At 41.7% G+C, this 15,893-nt stretch overlaps 1 protein-coding gene across 1 annotated transcript in view; it reads right to left on the reverse strand.

Annotated features, from left to right (window-relative positions):
• LOC108903134 (ephrin type-A receptor 7-like) overlaps nucleotides 1–14,361 on the reverse strand; it is a 138,440-nt gene extending 124,079 nt beyond the window's left edge. The window contains 1 exon segment of the mRNA XM_051068015.1: nucleotides 14,078–14,361. Within this exon segment, the coding sequence (XP_050923972.1) occupies nucleotides 14,078–14,156 (79 nt within the window). The 5' untranslated portion in view covers nucleotides 14,157–14,361.
• Nucleotides 14,362–15,893: the final 1,532 nt, after the last annotated feature.

Consider the following 15,893-nt stretch of genomic DNA (forward strand, 5'->3'; position numbering starts at 1 on the left):
ACCAATTTACATTCACATGTAAATCTGCACAATCCTAGGTCCATGAATAGGCTTCATTGAGTGCTTTAGTGGCATTTAGTGATTTAGTGACAGGCTCCTTCAAATGACCTTCCAGCAAAGTCCATTACTTTACCCCCCTCCAAACACACACACATGCACACTCAAGACTTCAGAGAGGCAGGTAATTCGCCATTAACTCAAGCCACTCAATCCCTGAAACACTGCCAAGTTCAATTGTGTGAGCGAGTTCGACGGAGTAAGAGAACGCAAAAGAGAATGAAAGGAAAGAGGGAGGGAGAGACAGATGGAAAGAGCAATTGAGAGAGAGTGACAGAGAGCGAGGGAGGAAGGCACTTTATTCTGCCACTTCCTGTGCAAAAGCATCCCTTCCCATCTGCCCTGGAAAGAGTTTTCCCAGTCACCTCAGCTCCATACCAGTCAGACCATCTGACCACTCCAGTATTACATCACTCACTAACGTCCGCAGAGCTACATACACATGGAGAGTACACACTCGCACAGACATTAAATAATGCACATATAATCCCCTTTGACAAGATGAGGAAAAGAAAAGTCATGCACCACAGTACAGTAAATAACTTTTCTGAACAAAAACCACATGAATAGTTTTCTTGTCATGTATTCAAATGCAAATTCAAGTGCAAAAACAGGCTAAATAGCAAGTATACAAACAAGAACACCACGCAACAACACAACAGAAAATGGAAGAAAATGCCTACATCACTATCATCCTTGTAATAACCCTTGGTAACCCCATTAAAATCAGTTCATCCATGGAAGGTGTACCCATAACGCACACACCCACACATGCACACAGAAACAGAGCTCAGACACACTAACTACGCACAGTAAATGTACTAAATGTGAGGGCAAACCAATTACAGCACATAAACCAATTCTTGCTAAAACACACACACAGACACACACACAAGCCACCATACACTCAGTCCTTCCCAGCAGAGCTGTAATAACCATAGCTAGCATTTAGCTACAGGCTGGACCAAGGGGAGAAACTGAAAAACCATGTAATAATTTCAGAGCTTAAAGCTGCAGAGGAAAAGAAAAGCTTTTCAATATTTGATATTAAACATTCATTTTTCTTATTATTGCATGCCGCATTTACACTACAAGCTGGAAGGTGGAGTATGTGCTCATGGTGTTAATGTACGTGTATATCACAAAGTGTGTACATACTTCTGAGGTAGAGCACAATAGATAAAGTGGATAGAAGCCTTCATCTTCTTTTAGCTGTTTTGGTTCTCTGGCTGACTGTAGTACATAGTTAGATCTAATGGTGCTAACCAGCCACCACGTGTAAAACTCTAACAGTAGTTTCCATTAAACAAGCTCAGATAAGCCAACATTATCCTGCCAACCCTGCAGGAAGGCAGAGAGCTGAACTAAGTAAGTAGCTGGCTAAAGACCCAGATCTTTTGGTGAGGAAAAGGTGAAAACAAAACAGACCTTAGAGACGAATTAATGTCTCTAAGGTCTGATATTTGGTTGGATAACATCAGATTTTCTTTTACTATTCTGAGGAACGGCTGCAGTGTTTTCTATAAGACATGGGCATCAATGGCCAATAAAGTCATGTGTGCACAAGAGAGGGTTTTCCATCTAAAATCAGATCAGAGAATGCCCCAGTTAGAAAGGATTCTTTAGGGTGCTAGGGTGCCAGAATGTGGATTTGTCTTCCAGCTGAGGCACACAATTTGTACTTGCAACAGTTGGTGAAGATTTTTTTTTCCTTTTTTGTTTTGCTTGTGCAGTTATATTTTGATGACTGTTGGTGCTACAACTTGATTTGCATATTTTCTTAGCAAATAAAGCCTCTGCCGTCGTACTGTAGATCTGCTTCTGCCACGTGTAGCACAGAACAAGTAAGATTCACTTGCTTTACTGAATCCGTATATTACCTAAGGAACAATGTTTTTCTCCTTTGGTATACCAGTGAGAATGATTGAAGCCTTAGGCATGATTATGTGTCATGTCAGTTCAGAGTGACAAGATTTGAGATCAATGACATCTCGCTGTGTGAACCTATTATGTACACAGAGCACAGAAAGAAATGCCTTTGGTGCTCACACTGTTTTGTTGATAGACAATAACTGGCTGCTCTCCGAAATGACTGATTAATCAAATGCCATGCTCTTTGCTTGGCTGGCTGGTTGACAGACCAAAAGATAAAATGGCATTGGGCATCTGGCTAACTTGATTATCAGTTGAATAGTTTTTTGATTGACTGCTGGCTGCATCTCTAAATGGCTTCCTGGCTAGCTGTCTTAGTGGTTGCTTGGTTGCCAGATTACCTGACTAAATGGCTGGTTGTCCAGCCAGCTGGTTAACTGACTAACTGATTGGTTGGCGGGCATACTGATTGGCTGGCAGGCTAATTGACTTGCAAACAGGAAGGCAACATTTATAGCCGAGAGGAAGCTGAGAAACAACAGGAGCACACTCCCAACCATCCTGCACTGATGACACTCTGATTGCAATCACGAGCAGGCACACAAAGAAAAACACACACACACAGATACATGTTCAGAAATGTACTTATAGTCTGTATAATAACATGCATAGCAAGCAGCCAGAAGCAAAATACACAAAGCAGACAGGAACAGTGAAAACAGCCCACACATACAGCCAAGAAAAAAACAAACTGCACACATTTGCCATACAGTTCCAATAAGCAATATTGTTATCATTGAATCAAAAGAGCTGAAGTGAAGGGGGTGCTGCTGACAAAAGGGACAGGTATATTTTACTTGGGCTTGTGTCTCTGAGTTTGTTTTGTAGGGTACTTTTTGCCTTCCAATGGTCAAAAATGCAGCTTTAAATAACAGGATGACTGTATGACAGTTTATAATACGGTCATGGTTATGGTTTCACTGTGGAGATGCCAAAAACATCAGCACAATCATGGTACCCTGTGGAGTAGTTAGTACCACTATGGAGTAATGTTTTAACTTTTTTTTGTATTGTGCACATACACACGAATATATTCCAATTTTTAAATGTTTTAAGACAGAGATGCACCCCAACTCATTTTGTTATACACTGTGCGTTTTGGTGAAAAATACTGATCTTTAATCTTTAATGTCTCAAGATCATACAGTTGTGTGCATACTTCCCAAAGCTGCTTCTGCTCTCCATCTCATCCAACACATTTATTTCACTGTTTTCTGGGCATATTTCTACTTTTCAGAGGTCTGAAACCTGACCTAAGAGAAATGGCCTGACATTAAAATACTGGCTTTGTGCTTTTGGCTGGGTTAGGGACTCTAGAATTTTGTTAGCCTAAAGGACCAGGTAAGGTTTGTGCCAAAATTTCAGGCCAGCAAGTGCCACACAAATTCTCTCTGTATGCTTCATTTCCTCTGTCCCTCCCTCATTCGGACCCGCCGTAAACCGAGAAGAATATGTTTCATCCACTCCCGCCCCACTACTTAGCCAATTACAGCCTTTTCCACTCTCCCTTGCACTTTTGATAAACCGAGCAGATCAGGTCCCATGCTGCTATGTTAACCTTCCTCGCGACTCGCCACATTACATCCTCTGCCACCTACAAAGCTCTCTCACTCCCGCCCTCGCCTTCTGATAAACTGAGAAGAGCAGGTCCCATGCTGGCGTGTTAACCTGCCTCGCCCACTCACCCCATTACATCCTTTGCCATCTACGCTGCTCACACTCACACTCTCTCGCCTTCAGCCCAGTCACTAACACCCTTTCATTATGGATAGTCTTCACCGCGGGGGGCTATCACTTCAAAGACACCCTGCTTTCCTCCTCCGTGTCTGTGTGGAGAAGGTGCAGATGACGGGGAGCGATGAGGTGTATGGTAGGGAAAACTGGGGGTAGGGAGGGGTATCATAAAAGTGACTGAGCCGGAGCCGCACGATTTATGTATTTATTCATTACCAAGGAAGCTGCGCATTAAAAGGTCGGGCAATTTTCCAGGTCACTGACCAAACCCACACGGTGAGGAGGCAAGGGGATGAAGAGGACAGGAGAGGAAAGACAGGAGAGATAAAGAGAGAGAGAGAGAGTGGCTGAGATGGCAAGTTGGTGAAGGCGATATTGGCAGTTGGACACACATTGGTGCGTTTACACCTCACCTGTGTGTGTGTGTGTGTGTGTGCGTGTTTGTGCAGAAGAGCCAAGTTTGCCTGAGTCCCCCTGTATGTGTGCACGCATTGTTTGTTTGTGTGCGAGAGAAAGAGAGAGTGCATCTGCGGTTTGTGTATGCGTTCACGTCTGTCTGCACACCGGCTGTGGTTAATGAGTTTGAAAGGTCAAACGCCTCTCAGAAAGATTAATGGGGTTTCCTGGGCACAGGGGTAATGGTTTACGAGGCCCAGCCGGACACATTTCCAACATGACGGTCATTACCACCACAGAGCAGAGACAGAGGGAGGGACCGTGAGCAAAAACAAAACTGCTGGGCAGCCAGTGCTGGGTAGAAAACAGAGTGTATCTGTCCACCTGATGTACATGCGTGAATCATTCTTGTGCGTGTTTGATTATGTGTGTGCACCTTATTCAGCAGTCTGATCTCTGGGTAACACATTCCACTGGATATTTTACTTAATCCATTAAATGAATTGCTGCAGGCAGATTATGGTTTAAAGACGAACAGCTGCAACAATTTACTACAAATCTATATTTTTGACAAACTGCAACATGTAACCCAAAAGACAAGAAAGCTCTTGTGGAAATTAGATACCACCTTAATTTATTAAATTAACTGATGCGTAGGTCTGCTCAGCTTCTACTCAGTGTGTGGCCATTCTGAAGGCCATCGCCAGCTGTGACCAGCCTCATCCCATTTGGTTTGAAAAGTCTGCCGCAGGCTGCTCTTTGTCCAGAACTGACACTTGTTGTGCTGTGGTGCATTCAAGTGCTGTGGGAGTCTCCAAAAACTTGATGGCCAACTGAGAAACTGCAGAAGAAAATGAGTTAGAAACATTCCATCGACAACGTTCATGATTCATGAACTAATAATTTACCTGGTAGGGTTTTATGACAACATAGTTCGTTAAAGGGGTTAGGGTTGGTGGTGCCAATTTCACCAAATTTACCAATTTGTAATTGGACTTTTTGATTTTTTACGTTTTTTATATTAAGGATAGAAGTAGTATTTCTTTGGCTTGATCTGCTGCTGTTTTTATTATTTTATTAATTATTTTATTAATAGGTATATATTTTTTAAATATTTTTATTCATACACATTATATTGATTTTATGTATAAGTACAGATTGCTGCTAGTTGAGATAGTAATAAAACTGAAGTTGAAGCAAGCTGTGTTTTGCGACATGAGATAATTTCCTGACACATTTTACTGATCAAAACAAACACCATGCTTGCGACCTATGCATGAGCCATGTAAATCTCAGAAATGCATCTCCAATTTGCAAGCCATAATCATTTGTGAAATGCTGGCTGCCATCATTTGAGATCTGCATGTGCAGCAGGCAGTGCTTGGAAACAGCTCTGGTGAAACGGACCCCAGTTCTGCAGCCAACACTTGACTTTCAGATGTCCACAGGTTTCATGCCAGCACCTGAATGCACCACACAGACACGGAACAGCCTGTATTCAGTCCCTCTCTCTCTCTCTCTCTCTCTCTCTCTCTCTTTCCTTTTTCTTTCTTTTTTTATTTTTATTGGGAATCTGAGTATGTTAACAAATGCACTCAGGCCTGCTTACCAAAGTTGTTGTAATTACCAAAGTGGTCATACATCTGCCATTAAAGAAAGTCAGCTCAATATTTTTATGATTAGTGTGTTTCTGAAAACTGCCAAGTGTGTGCAATTATATTTGAGCACATGTTACGGGCTGCTTTATTGCAGTCTATATGCACAAATATTACATAACACAGCTATGGAAAATGTTTTAGCAGAATGTATAGAAAAGAATAAATATTTCATTAACAATCCCTACTGTATCTGTACTAGACGGCTGGAGATGGTAGACAGAAGTAAAAGAAGCATGATGTAGCATTTAATCATGTGCAAAGAAGAAAGCAGTAAAGCACAGAATGATGTACATATATAAACATGTTGAATGTAAGGTCTTTTTCTCCTCCTCATCAACACGCTCACTCACTCACTCACACACACACACACACACACACACCCAATGTAACTGCTCCTAACATGTTGTCATCAGGTCAGACATGGCAGTGGAAGAACAAGCGGACATGAAAAGCACATTAAGAGGTGGCGTTTGAAGGCTATCCGGCCTCAGCCCAGAGCCAGTGAGGCGGACAGTCACACAGCAGAGCAAAGATGAAGAGAGAAGACTAATGGCAGAGGGAGAGGTGGAGTTCAGCTGTTGAGGTGTGAGGGGTCTCCAAACATGCCACGTGTGAGTGTGATTTTGTGTGCTGGATGGTAAAAGAGCAAGGCTGTTGGGAGCATGTGCATGAATCCATGCGTACGAGCATGAGTTCACGTGGTTTCTTGTGTTGCTTTAAAATGTGTACGGTGTATTGCCAGCTTGGTACATGGACACATTGTGAGTACTGCGCATCATGTTTTAACAAGATGAGATACCATTCCTGTCAGCTCACATAACTGTTATGTAACTGGATCTGGACTACTGGACAACATTGCCTCAGCTGTAGCCAATCCAAAGGCTCCAAGCATGTTGGACAACCTTGCACCCAAAACAGCACTGCTCTAAGATTCATGTAAATATACTGAAATATTGTTTCAAATTGTAAACTCAACTTCATCATACTTTTATTTACATTCTATTTTATTTTATGATGTTTTTTCCCATAGAGTTCTATCAGTCTAGTAAACTATTAATTTGTGTTCACATAATATCTGATCAATATCAAATTTCATCCACAATTGTGCCTCTAAAAAATACTTTATATATCCAAAATCTTTCACTAAATCCAACCACCCATCTGCAGCATTAAATATAAACAGATAAAGCGTGGTATTTCCACTGAAAAACTTAAAAGTTTTGCATGCAACATATTGTCTCAAAGTCTGTTATCCTTTAGAGAAGCCTGTGTAACTGCACGTGTACAAGCACAATGTGAGCATGTGCCTTTTTGCACACACTCAGACTTTTTCCAGGACCTCTGACACCTCCATGGCAGTGTGATGCGACTGCCCAAACCAGGCTGAATTGAGGCTGATGGTCTGTAAGCCAACATCTGAAAGGAAGGGTAACACATTTAACCTCTGGTAAAACCCTGTCCTCTACAAACACACATATGCAGGTTACACTTCCTTTCCAAACATTTTCCTCACAGGAGCCTCAAAGCTGCTTGATGCGACAGAGCATGCATGGTCAAAACAGACGGCAAATATGAGTCTACTTTGGAGACATACATAAGGTCAGGCAGTACTTGAACTTTGCAATAATACATCCGGGATCAAATGAACAAAGAAATTAGATTAACTGGCCATATCAAGTGCAATCTGGAGATCCACATTTCCATCAGAAAGAGAAGTACTGGAATCTTTAGGCACATTTACCAGATTGGCAGTGTATTTGGCCAGTATCTTCTGTAAGTCTGACCACAGATGGAATGAACAAAGTCTTATAAGCCTGAAGTCCTGCTTGCCTCAGTAAATCAGTCTTTCATACAAACGCCTAAATGAGTGGGTGATTTTGTTTCCACCATTGGACAACAAGGAAATTAAATGAAATGCTGGGAGTGTGAGGGTGGTAGACTGACTGAGCTCCGCCGAGTTGTCAGTTCAACTCCCAACATGCCCACCCACATCCAGTCTTGCATTAATGCAGTTAGTGTTTACTCACAATGGAACACACCCAGAGCAGAGAATTCTGCCAAGAGCACAGCTACAGCTCCGCACAAAGACACACCAGTGACATTTATCAACTTTAGACACCTCAGGACTGAAAATCCTGCCAAAAAACTCCTCTAATCCATTAGTATCCCAACAAAAGCAGCAAAGATGAATAATGTGTATGAAAATCAGGCAGAAATATGTCTTAACTCTAAGATGCTGGTGGTGTGGGTGGAAGGAGACATTTTTAATGTACTTTTTTTGTTGTATTTATTAGACTTCTTTGCATATAACCTTTGAAGAACCTTTGGAGAACAGGCCCTTGAGATGTTTACATAAGGCTCTGACATGAAAGCACATGTGCATTTGCCAAAGTAGCTCTGGTTTTTGCTTCAGTGTGGGCTTTAAGACTTCTACCCACCCCCACTCACATAATGGAAATTTTCTTTTCTTACTATTGGCAATTAAGAGCTGCAAACATTCTACTTTGGTGCTGAAACTAGGACTTATTCTGTTATCAACCACAATTATTATTTGATTAATTAGTTCATCTATAAAATAAGAGAAAATAGTGAAAATGCTCATCAGTTTCCTTGAGCTTAAGTTGATGTCTATAAGCAGTTGGAACCCAAAGATATTCAATTTACAATGATATGAAAACAGAAAAGCTTTGATAAATTATTCCAAACAAAAAATGTTATTAATTCTGTTTTGATCAACTTGTTGATTCATCAGCTAATTGTCTGAGGACTGTTCAGCTTAAAATCTATTTTAGTTTTTCTTCTTTGGCAGCGCATATTCTCATTGTGAGCTCATACTCATCTCCCTTTCTTGTACTGAATTACTTTTGCTTCTGCAGCGATTTAATTGTCTTCTGCACAAATTAATAACATTTCATCTTATTCTATTATAATTCACCATAAAAACAAGAAGTTGGTTCAGCTGCATTCAAATCACCTAAACAGTGTGTACTAAAAGCTAAAGGAAAAAAAAAGAAATTTCTTCAATAGAACACAGATGTGAGCAAATGTGAGTACCTGAAAAACCCATGAACAGTGGCTGTTGCATTCGCATACAGACGTAGGCAACAGCTGAAGGAAACATTTCAGTGGATTTATCAATTAAATGAGCATCCAGATTCCTAAGTCTGTCCTTCATCTATCACAAGCAGCTGCACAGAGCCCCTTCCTCACTGTCCAATATGGCTGAAACACCTGCTAAACCCCCAGCTTTCCTCCCACATGTGCACACACATATACACAAAGACTGCTCTTTTTCTGTCCTGCACCCGTGCGCGCACACACACACACACACACACACACACACACACACACACACACACTCCCTTTGCTCATTCTTGTCGATCCAGCAGAATAGCCCAGTTGCTGTAGTAGCGTCCTTACCCTGAACAAAGGAAATCAGGTGACCCCATTGGGATCCAATAGACACACATACTCCCTCTTGCACAATTCATCAGTCTATCAGTCTCAGTCAATGTGTTCCAGTGGAGTAGGAGGTAAATAAGGATCTGGGTGAGCTGCTGCATTGACTTGTTATAGGAACCCTTGGTGTGTTTCATTACATGTAACATACAAGAGCCTTGAAACAAAGCTGTGGTGGCAGCTTACAATTCCCTCATCACCAGCTCCCTCCCACTTGCTTTTACTCCCCTCCAATTTTCTTTCTGTCACTCCCTCAACCACTGTTCCTCACCCAGTGTACCTCTGTCCTCACCCTTGAACCTGGCACACCACTTTTTTTCTCCTTGTAATGCATCATATATTTTTTTTTGGATGAGTCTCCTCTTTCTCCCCCTCCCTCCATTACCCTTTCTCCTGTCTTCACTCTCTTCTCTCCTGAAAATGACAACGTCCCCGAGGCCGCGACAAGAGAATGACACGACGCTACGCCTGCCATCTTCACAAATCACTCCGACCTTTCATATTCATAGGAGGTCACAGTCGTCTGATCCAACACGCACGGGTCCAAGGCTGTCCTTGCCCAAGCCAAAGATGGACCAGTGCAATCAGGGCCGCCAGTGGCAGCGGCAGCAGAGCAGAAATAAGCCTGCATAAATCACAGACAATTAGTCCCAATTGATGCCTGGGAGGGTGGAGTGCTACTCCTCTGCCAGTCTGGCAACTGCTGGTAAACCCAATATTAGTCAATCAGATCGCTTCTAAGTACTAATTATAAGATTCACTAATCATATAACATATGACTGGAGTTTAATAATGAATAGTCACTTTAATTGACTTGTGTTCTAGTCAACAGTAAACAGAGACAGCAACTAGATAGGGTAGGTTTCTACAGATTATGCCTGCCCATGCCTTAAAAAGGCAAAACAGTGATTTGAGTGTCCTTAAAATTCCAATTTACTCACCAGACAGAACAGTGATAATGGATGATCCCACAAAACCACAGATTACATTTCAAATTACATGTATGAACATTTAATGTCACTGTTACAGCATTTTTATATCACATAAATTTTAGGTTTAGACAAAGACTGTGGTTACGGAATGATATGATTAAGTTTATGCTTACTGAAAAAGTGTACTCATGGGGAAAAAATTTATATGTCTTCTTGTCTGTTCAGACCAGATAAAAAGCAGATTGCATATAAAGTAGAAGAAAATTCTTCCTGGGTATCGAAAACTGAGGCAAAGATGCGAGCGTGTCGGTTGAAAATGTTTCAGCTTGAGCAAAAAGTCTGCATGTATGCTGAGACCTTATGACTCCACTTCATGACAGTACAGAGACAGGAGGAAAAGGAGAGAAACAACAGAAAGGCCCAGAGTTCCTGGTAAGTTCTGAGATCTGTCATATGCTCAACTGTCACACAAATACACACAGCCGCTCTCTACACACACACAGGAGACCGAAGGAAAGCTGCATTCCCTGAGGTGAATGTTTGATCTTATACATACCCCTCCACCACCCAAATTTTCACTATGGTACATAAAAGACTTCTTCAGTGGCACTTAATATTAAAAGGTGCTGGATTATAATCATAAAGGAAGCCAAAAGATCTTTAATGTAACCACTCCACGAACAGTTATTGGATCTTTTAGTATTTAGTATTTCTAACCTTACAGACTAAAGGTACATTTACTTTAAAGTGAATCTACATTAGGATTTCAGCTAACATGGAATTTATATAAACAGTTGTGTATTTAATGAATACTGGAACTTTATCCCAGACTATCTCTATCTCAGCATTACAAACCATCATGGAGGAAAATGTTAGCTGTAAATCTTAAATTACACATGACAGGAGAGGTTTGAGCAGCACACCGATGTAATAAGGCTGCAGGTAAACAATAGGCTGCATGCCCGCCAGGAACATAGTGCAGTCAAGTCACCTCGGTCATTCTGACACGACGAGGCATCAAGCAAAAGCTACGGCCGCACAAACAGGATGATCTCACAGGTTACGCTGCAGTTTCTGAGTATCGCTCGCTCTCAATCACTCTGTTCCCTGCTCTCTCTCTCTGCCTCTATTGTTCTGTACCTTGCTTGTGCCCTCTCTCAGCTTGCTGCAGAATGGATGGATGGAGGGAGGGAAAGAGGAGAGGGGAAGTAAATGAGATCCCGATGAGATGCCAAGGTGTGTTAGCGGTGAGGCGTGGGGAATGAGAAAAGCGGCCTGAAGGGAGGGGGGAGTGGCTAGATTGACTGTGTGTGAGGTGCTGGTGTGGGATGGTGGACACCCAGCTCTTGCTTGCGCGGAGCCCCCGGTTGTATTAGCGTTTGCTAAGTCAGCTCAGGATGCAGGAGGCTTGTGCTGGGAGGGGAGTAGAGGGAGAAAAGGAGGGAGAAGTGGAAGGAGAGGAGGATGACATATGGGAGGAACAAAGGAAAACAGGAAGATGGGAGGCAGACAGAAGAGTAAAGCACACGGGAAGGAAAAACTAACAATATAAAAATGTAGCCTCACATTAAAGCTACACAAAAAAATGCTCTTGGCACACGTGAGGAGATGTGAAACATGAGCACAGACAAACACAAAGGGACATGTAAAACTGTGAATAACAGCTAATAAAGGATTAAAATAGGCACAAGGACAGAAATTTCATGAATGGTGATCAAAGAGCCACATAAATATTGTAATGTAATATAATAGAGGCTTTAATAGATCCTCTCAAAATCCCAAATAGAGGAAAGACTAATGCCCAAACACACATGCATTCACACACTCCTCTGTTGAAAAAAATAAATCAACTGTTGAAAAAGTAGTTTCTCCTGCAGAACACACACAGGTAGGTAAATTGCCTCATTTAATATGGACATGATGTCAGAGAATTAAAAAAAAAAAAAAAAGAGTAAAATTTTCTCCAGTGTTTTCCTATCTCCCAAACCCTTACGAACAGCGAGAACAATCGCTGCCAATAGCAGCCTTCAGGAGCACATTGCTTTCACAGCAATTAATCGCTGTCACAACATCAATTAAACAAAAGCTAGCATCCAAATCCGGCTACCCAGCATTCCAGGGAACCAAATCAATCTGGCACTGAGTCCGCGTGTGTTGCCATCCAATGCTCAAGAGGGAGTGTTGTGCACGTCTGTGTAAATGCAAGAGAGTAGAATGTGTGTGTGCGAGTGTTCACGTGCATGCACAAGAGGGCCCTTAAGTGCCAGAAAAATATCACTCCGTGCATGTGTGCACAAGTGTGTAAGCCTATGTTTCATGAGAAGGCTTGCATGCAAGCGCCACATGTACGTGTCAAGCGAGTGTGTGCATTTGACCCTGAGTTGCGTGTGTGCCAGAATCGCTTTAAGGTGTGTCAATGATGTATGGCTGTGGTGTGGTTATGTGTGCCAAATATACTTTTCTGGAGTACATATAGGTAACAGTATAGGTGTGTGCAAATGCGTGTGTGTGTATCTAAAAAAACACTCAGCTATGCCTCCATAATAAAGACCCTCTTTAGAAAGAGCCTGTGGGTCTGAAGCCATTATGTTCTTTTCCACTTGACAATCTCAGAACTGATTAGGATCACTTTCCCGGCTTCACCTAAACACACACATGCATTCAATCAGCACTGTGTGTTAGTTTAAACTTAGGTTTTCTGGGTTTACAATATCTTACCTAACTTATGAGCACAGACAGTATTTATCTGTGGCAATCAGCCAGGCTGCTGGTAAATAGTTGAACCACAGCAGTTCATTCCTAGCTCCCTCACTCTCTCACACACTTCAGTGCCGATGCACAGGGGCAATTAAACAAGCCAGCAATCCAAATCCCAATCCTACATCAGCATTAAATCTTGATAAAACACTCAGTGATTCATATATTGTTCCACTGCATCCCAGTGTTGATGCTTGGTTTAATGCTGATGGAAAGACAAAGAGAGAAACTACACAGTTTCTGAGCCTCCTGTTCACAAAAACGGATGGAGAAAATACTTATTACGGAGCTGGAAAACGGGGGAGAGTTGCATGCAGTGGGATAAGCATTAAAGCATCAGCCTATAATGCATCCTGTCCTCTGTGCCACAGCCTCAGAGAGTGTTAAGAGTATGAAAAGACAAAGAAACCAGTTGCACAAAGATGCCGTGACAGAAGCCCCCCAACACAATTCAGATCTTTGTGACAACAGACCGAGGGTTTCTGTCTTATTAGGAGAACAGCTGTCTGAAGGAAACTGACTTTTCCCTTCTGAATAAATCAGAAACTGGGTATTCAAGCAGACAGTGGCTCCACTGTTTGTGGCACCAGAAATGTTAGAAATGTATCTTAGTTTTTGTCTTTGGGAGAATTTCTTTAAACAACTCTACATCAGCCATTAAGTTCTCAGTCTGCAATGATGGAGCGAATGCTGTGAATAATAATCGTCTGTACGGGGTTTTGGTTGTACTTAAGTCTTATTTATTTGTTTTTTGATTTAACAGCAACTGTGTAACTAAAATTCTGACAATCTCAGTTTGACGTATTTGTTCTGACGCTCAGGTTATTCGGGATTAAACGCGGAGTTCACGGAGCATAAATGCGTAAATCTGTCACTGAACAGCTTTATAGAAACGCGTCTCTCCCATTATGAGGCAAAAACATTTCTGTTACAGATTTTCAATGTATTTAAGAGAAAACATTCCGTCTCTTTACTAAGTACACTAAAATCAATGTCCTCTCATTACAGTTGAGCATAAACCTGCTCCCCATCACAGGACAAGTGTAAATGCCAAACTATCTCCGCCGCGGACATCTGTCTGTCGATCAACACTGCCTGCTGCGGCGACCAGTTTGGGAATTACCGAGATATGAAACACATGTTTTCACATACCTTCCTCGGAGTGACAGTCTTCTACTTGGTTCAGCAATAATATCCAAAGCACCGAAATCAGCGTTTTATTGAGATCCATGTTTGTCTGGCCAGTTTCGCGGGGCTCTTGTCATCTCTCTCCAGCCTGCGCGCAACGCACCGCAGCAGAGACGCACTCGGTGTTTGAATGGAGCGGATGCCGTCTGGGCAAGTAGTGCAGGAACCGGGGAGCCACACGGCCTATTTGATATCTCGGGGGAGGGTTTTGTCGACGAGATTGACACCGGGCGAGCGCAATGGAGTGGGATGTGGAGTCGAGGGTACGGGAGGGTCGGCCTATCAAGGAGCTGCAACCTGAAATCTCCGCGCCAGGTGTTTCCACTATAGTTATCGGAGTCAACCCTGCAGCAGTGCGCCTTTTTTTTTTTACAGGCTGTCCTTTTATAGCAAGAGGGGGGACAGTAAGTTAGGACCTATAGGTTTGTGAATGTGCTATAATAGACTGTTAGAAGTTTGGTGAGGATCATATTCCTCTGTTCACAGAGTCCTGCGCTTGTTTAGTGATTACAGTATCCTGGTTCTAAAGTGGAGTCCAGGATTCGGTGGAAGTCCTAAAGGAGACTGCAGGTATCCCTCAATTTAACATCATTATTTTAATTACGTTTTCACAGCGGTACAGTATTTTTTTAAGCCACTGTGTCTGACAAAAAAGAAAAGAAAAAGATAGTGACAGACTGCTACCCTTCAAAGATCTTAGCTGAGAGCAATTATTTATTTATTTAAGTACATAGCAGAAGCTATAGTTAGATATTCGACATTCATTAAGAAAACACATGTATACAAGATGTACAAAAGATGATGATACAAAAATGAAAAGCTTGATCACACCTGACAACATGATTGATCCCTCTTTAAAGATGCTTTTAAAAGATCTTTGACCTGTCGTTTTACTTGGTATCACACAAAACAAAAGTGAAAGTCCAATCAACATTTTTTCCTTGGAGAAAATGTGTCCCCAAATCATTTGACATAAACAAATGGAAACACAGAAGGGCAAAAACTGCATCGTAACATCTACAGTAACACAGTAGAATTTAATCAGCTTAATAGATATATCTACAGATAGATAGATAGATAGATAGATAGATAGATAGATAGAACTAATATAGTTTAAGATTTTTCTTTTCACACAAATTGTCCACAAATTGACTTGAGATAATTTCTGTAATGGAAATCACTTCCTTTCTCAGGGGACTATTGATTTGATGCTACTTAAAGTGAGGAGACATGTTCATAGTGTTCCGCACTGAGCAAATATTATCGAGCTTCTCTTCAGGGTTTGTTTGTGCTTCTTCAGACGGTAGCAGAGCAAGATGAAGTGAAACATGGAAAATGCTGTTTCAAAGGTTTGCATCATTGTAACACATAGACTACACTTAAAAGTCCTTTGCTCTGTATCACATTGTCGTAGCTACATGCACACAGATAGTGAAAACACACACAGAAGTGTACATACACTTTGCCCTGAATTGATCATTCTCACAGTTTAGCTTGGAAAGCAATACAGTTTATTGCTGATTGACAAGCAAGATACCGTTTTTGCAAAGAGAAAACTAGTGATGTGAATACACGTTGAATCTCCAATCAATACAGCCTTCTCTGAGTGCTGAAAGGAGAAGGCTGCAGGAGATTCAAAGGGCTCTCTCTACTACACATCTCATGGTTCATTCAAAATTTCAAACAGATTATAGCTCTCTTCAACAAAACCCATCAAGAACATGAAAATACTCATGCATCATTACTTGACCAGTTCTTTTAATTAATTCAGTTGTATTCA

Source organism: Lates calcarifer, linkage group LG3, assembly GCF_001640805.2.
Source record: "Lates calcarifer isolate ASB-BC8 linkage group LG3, TLL_Latcal_v3, whole genome shotgun sequence".
Classification (NCBI taxonomy): Eukaryota; Metazoa; Chordata; class Actinopteri; family Centropomidae; genus Lates; species Lates calcarifer.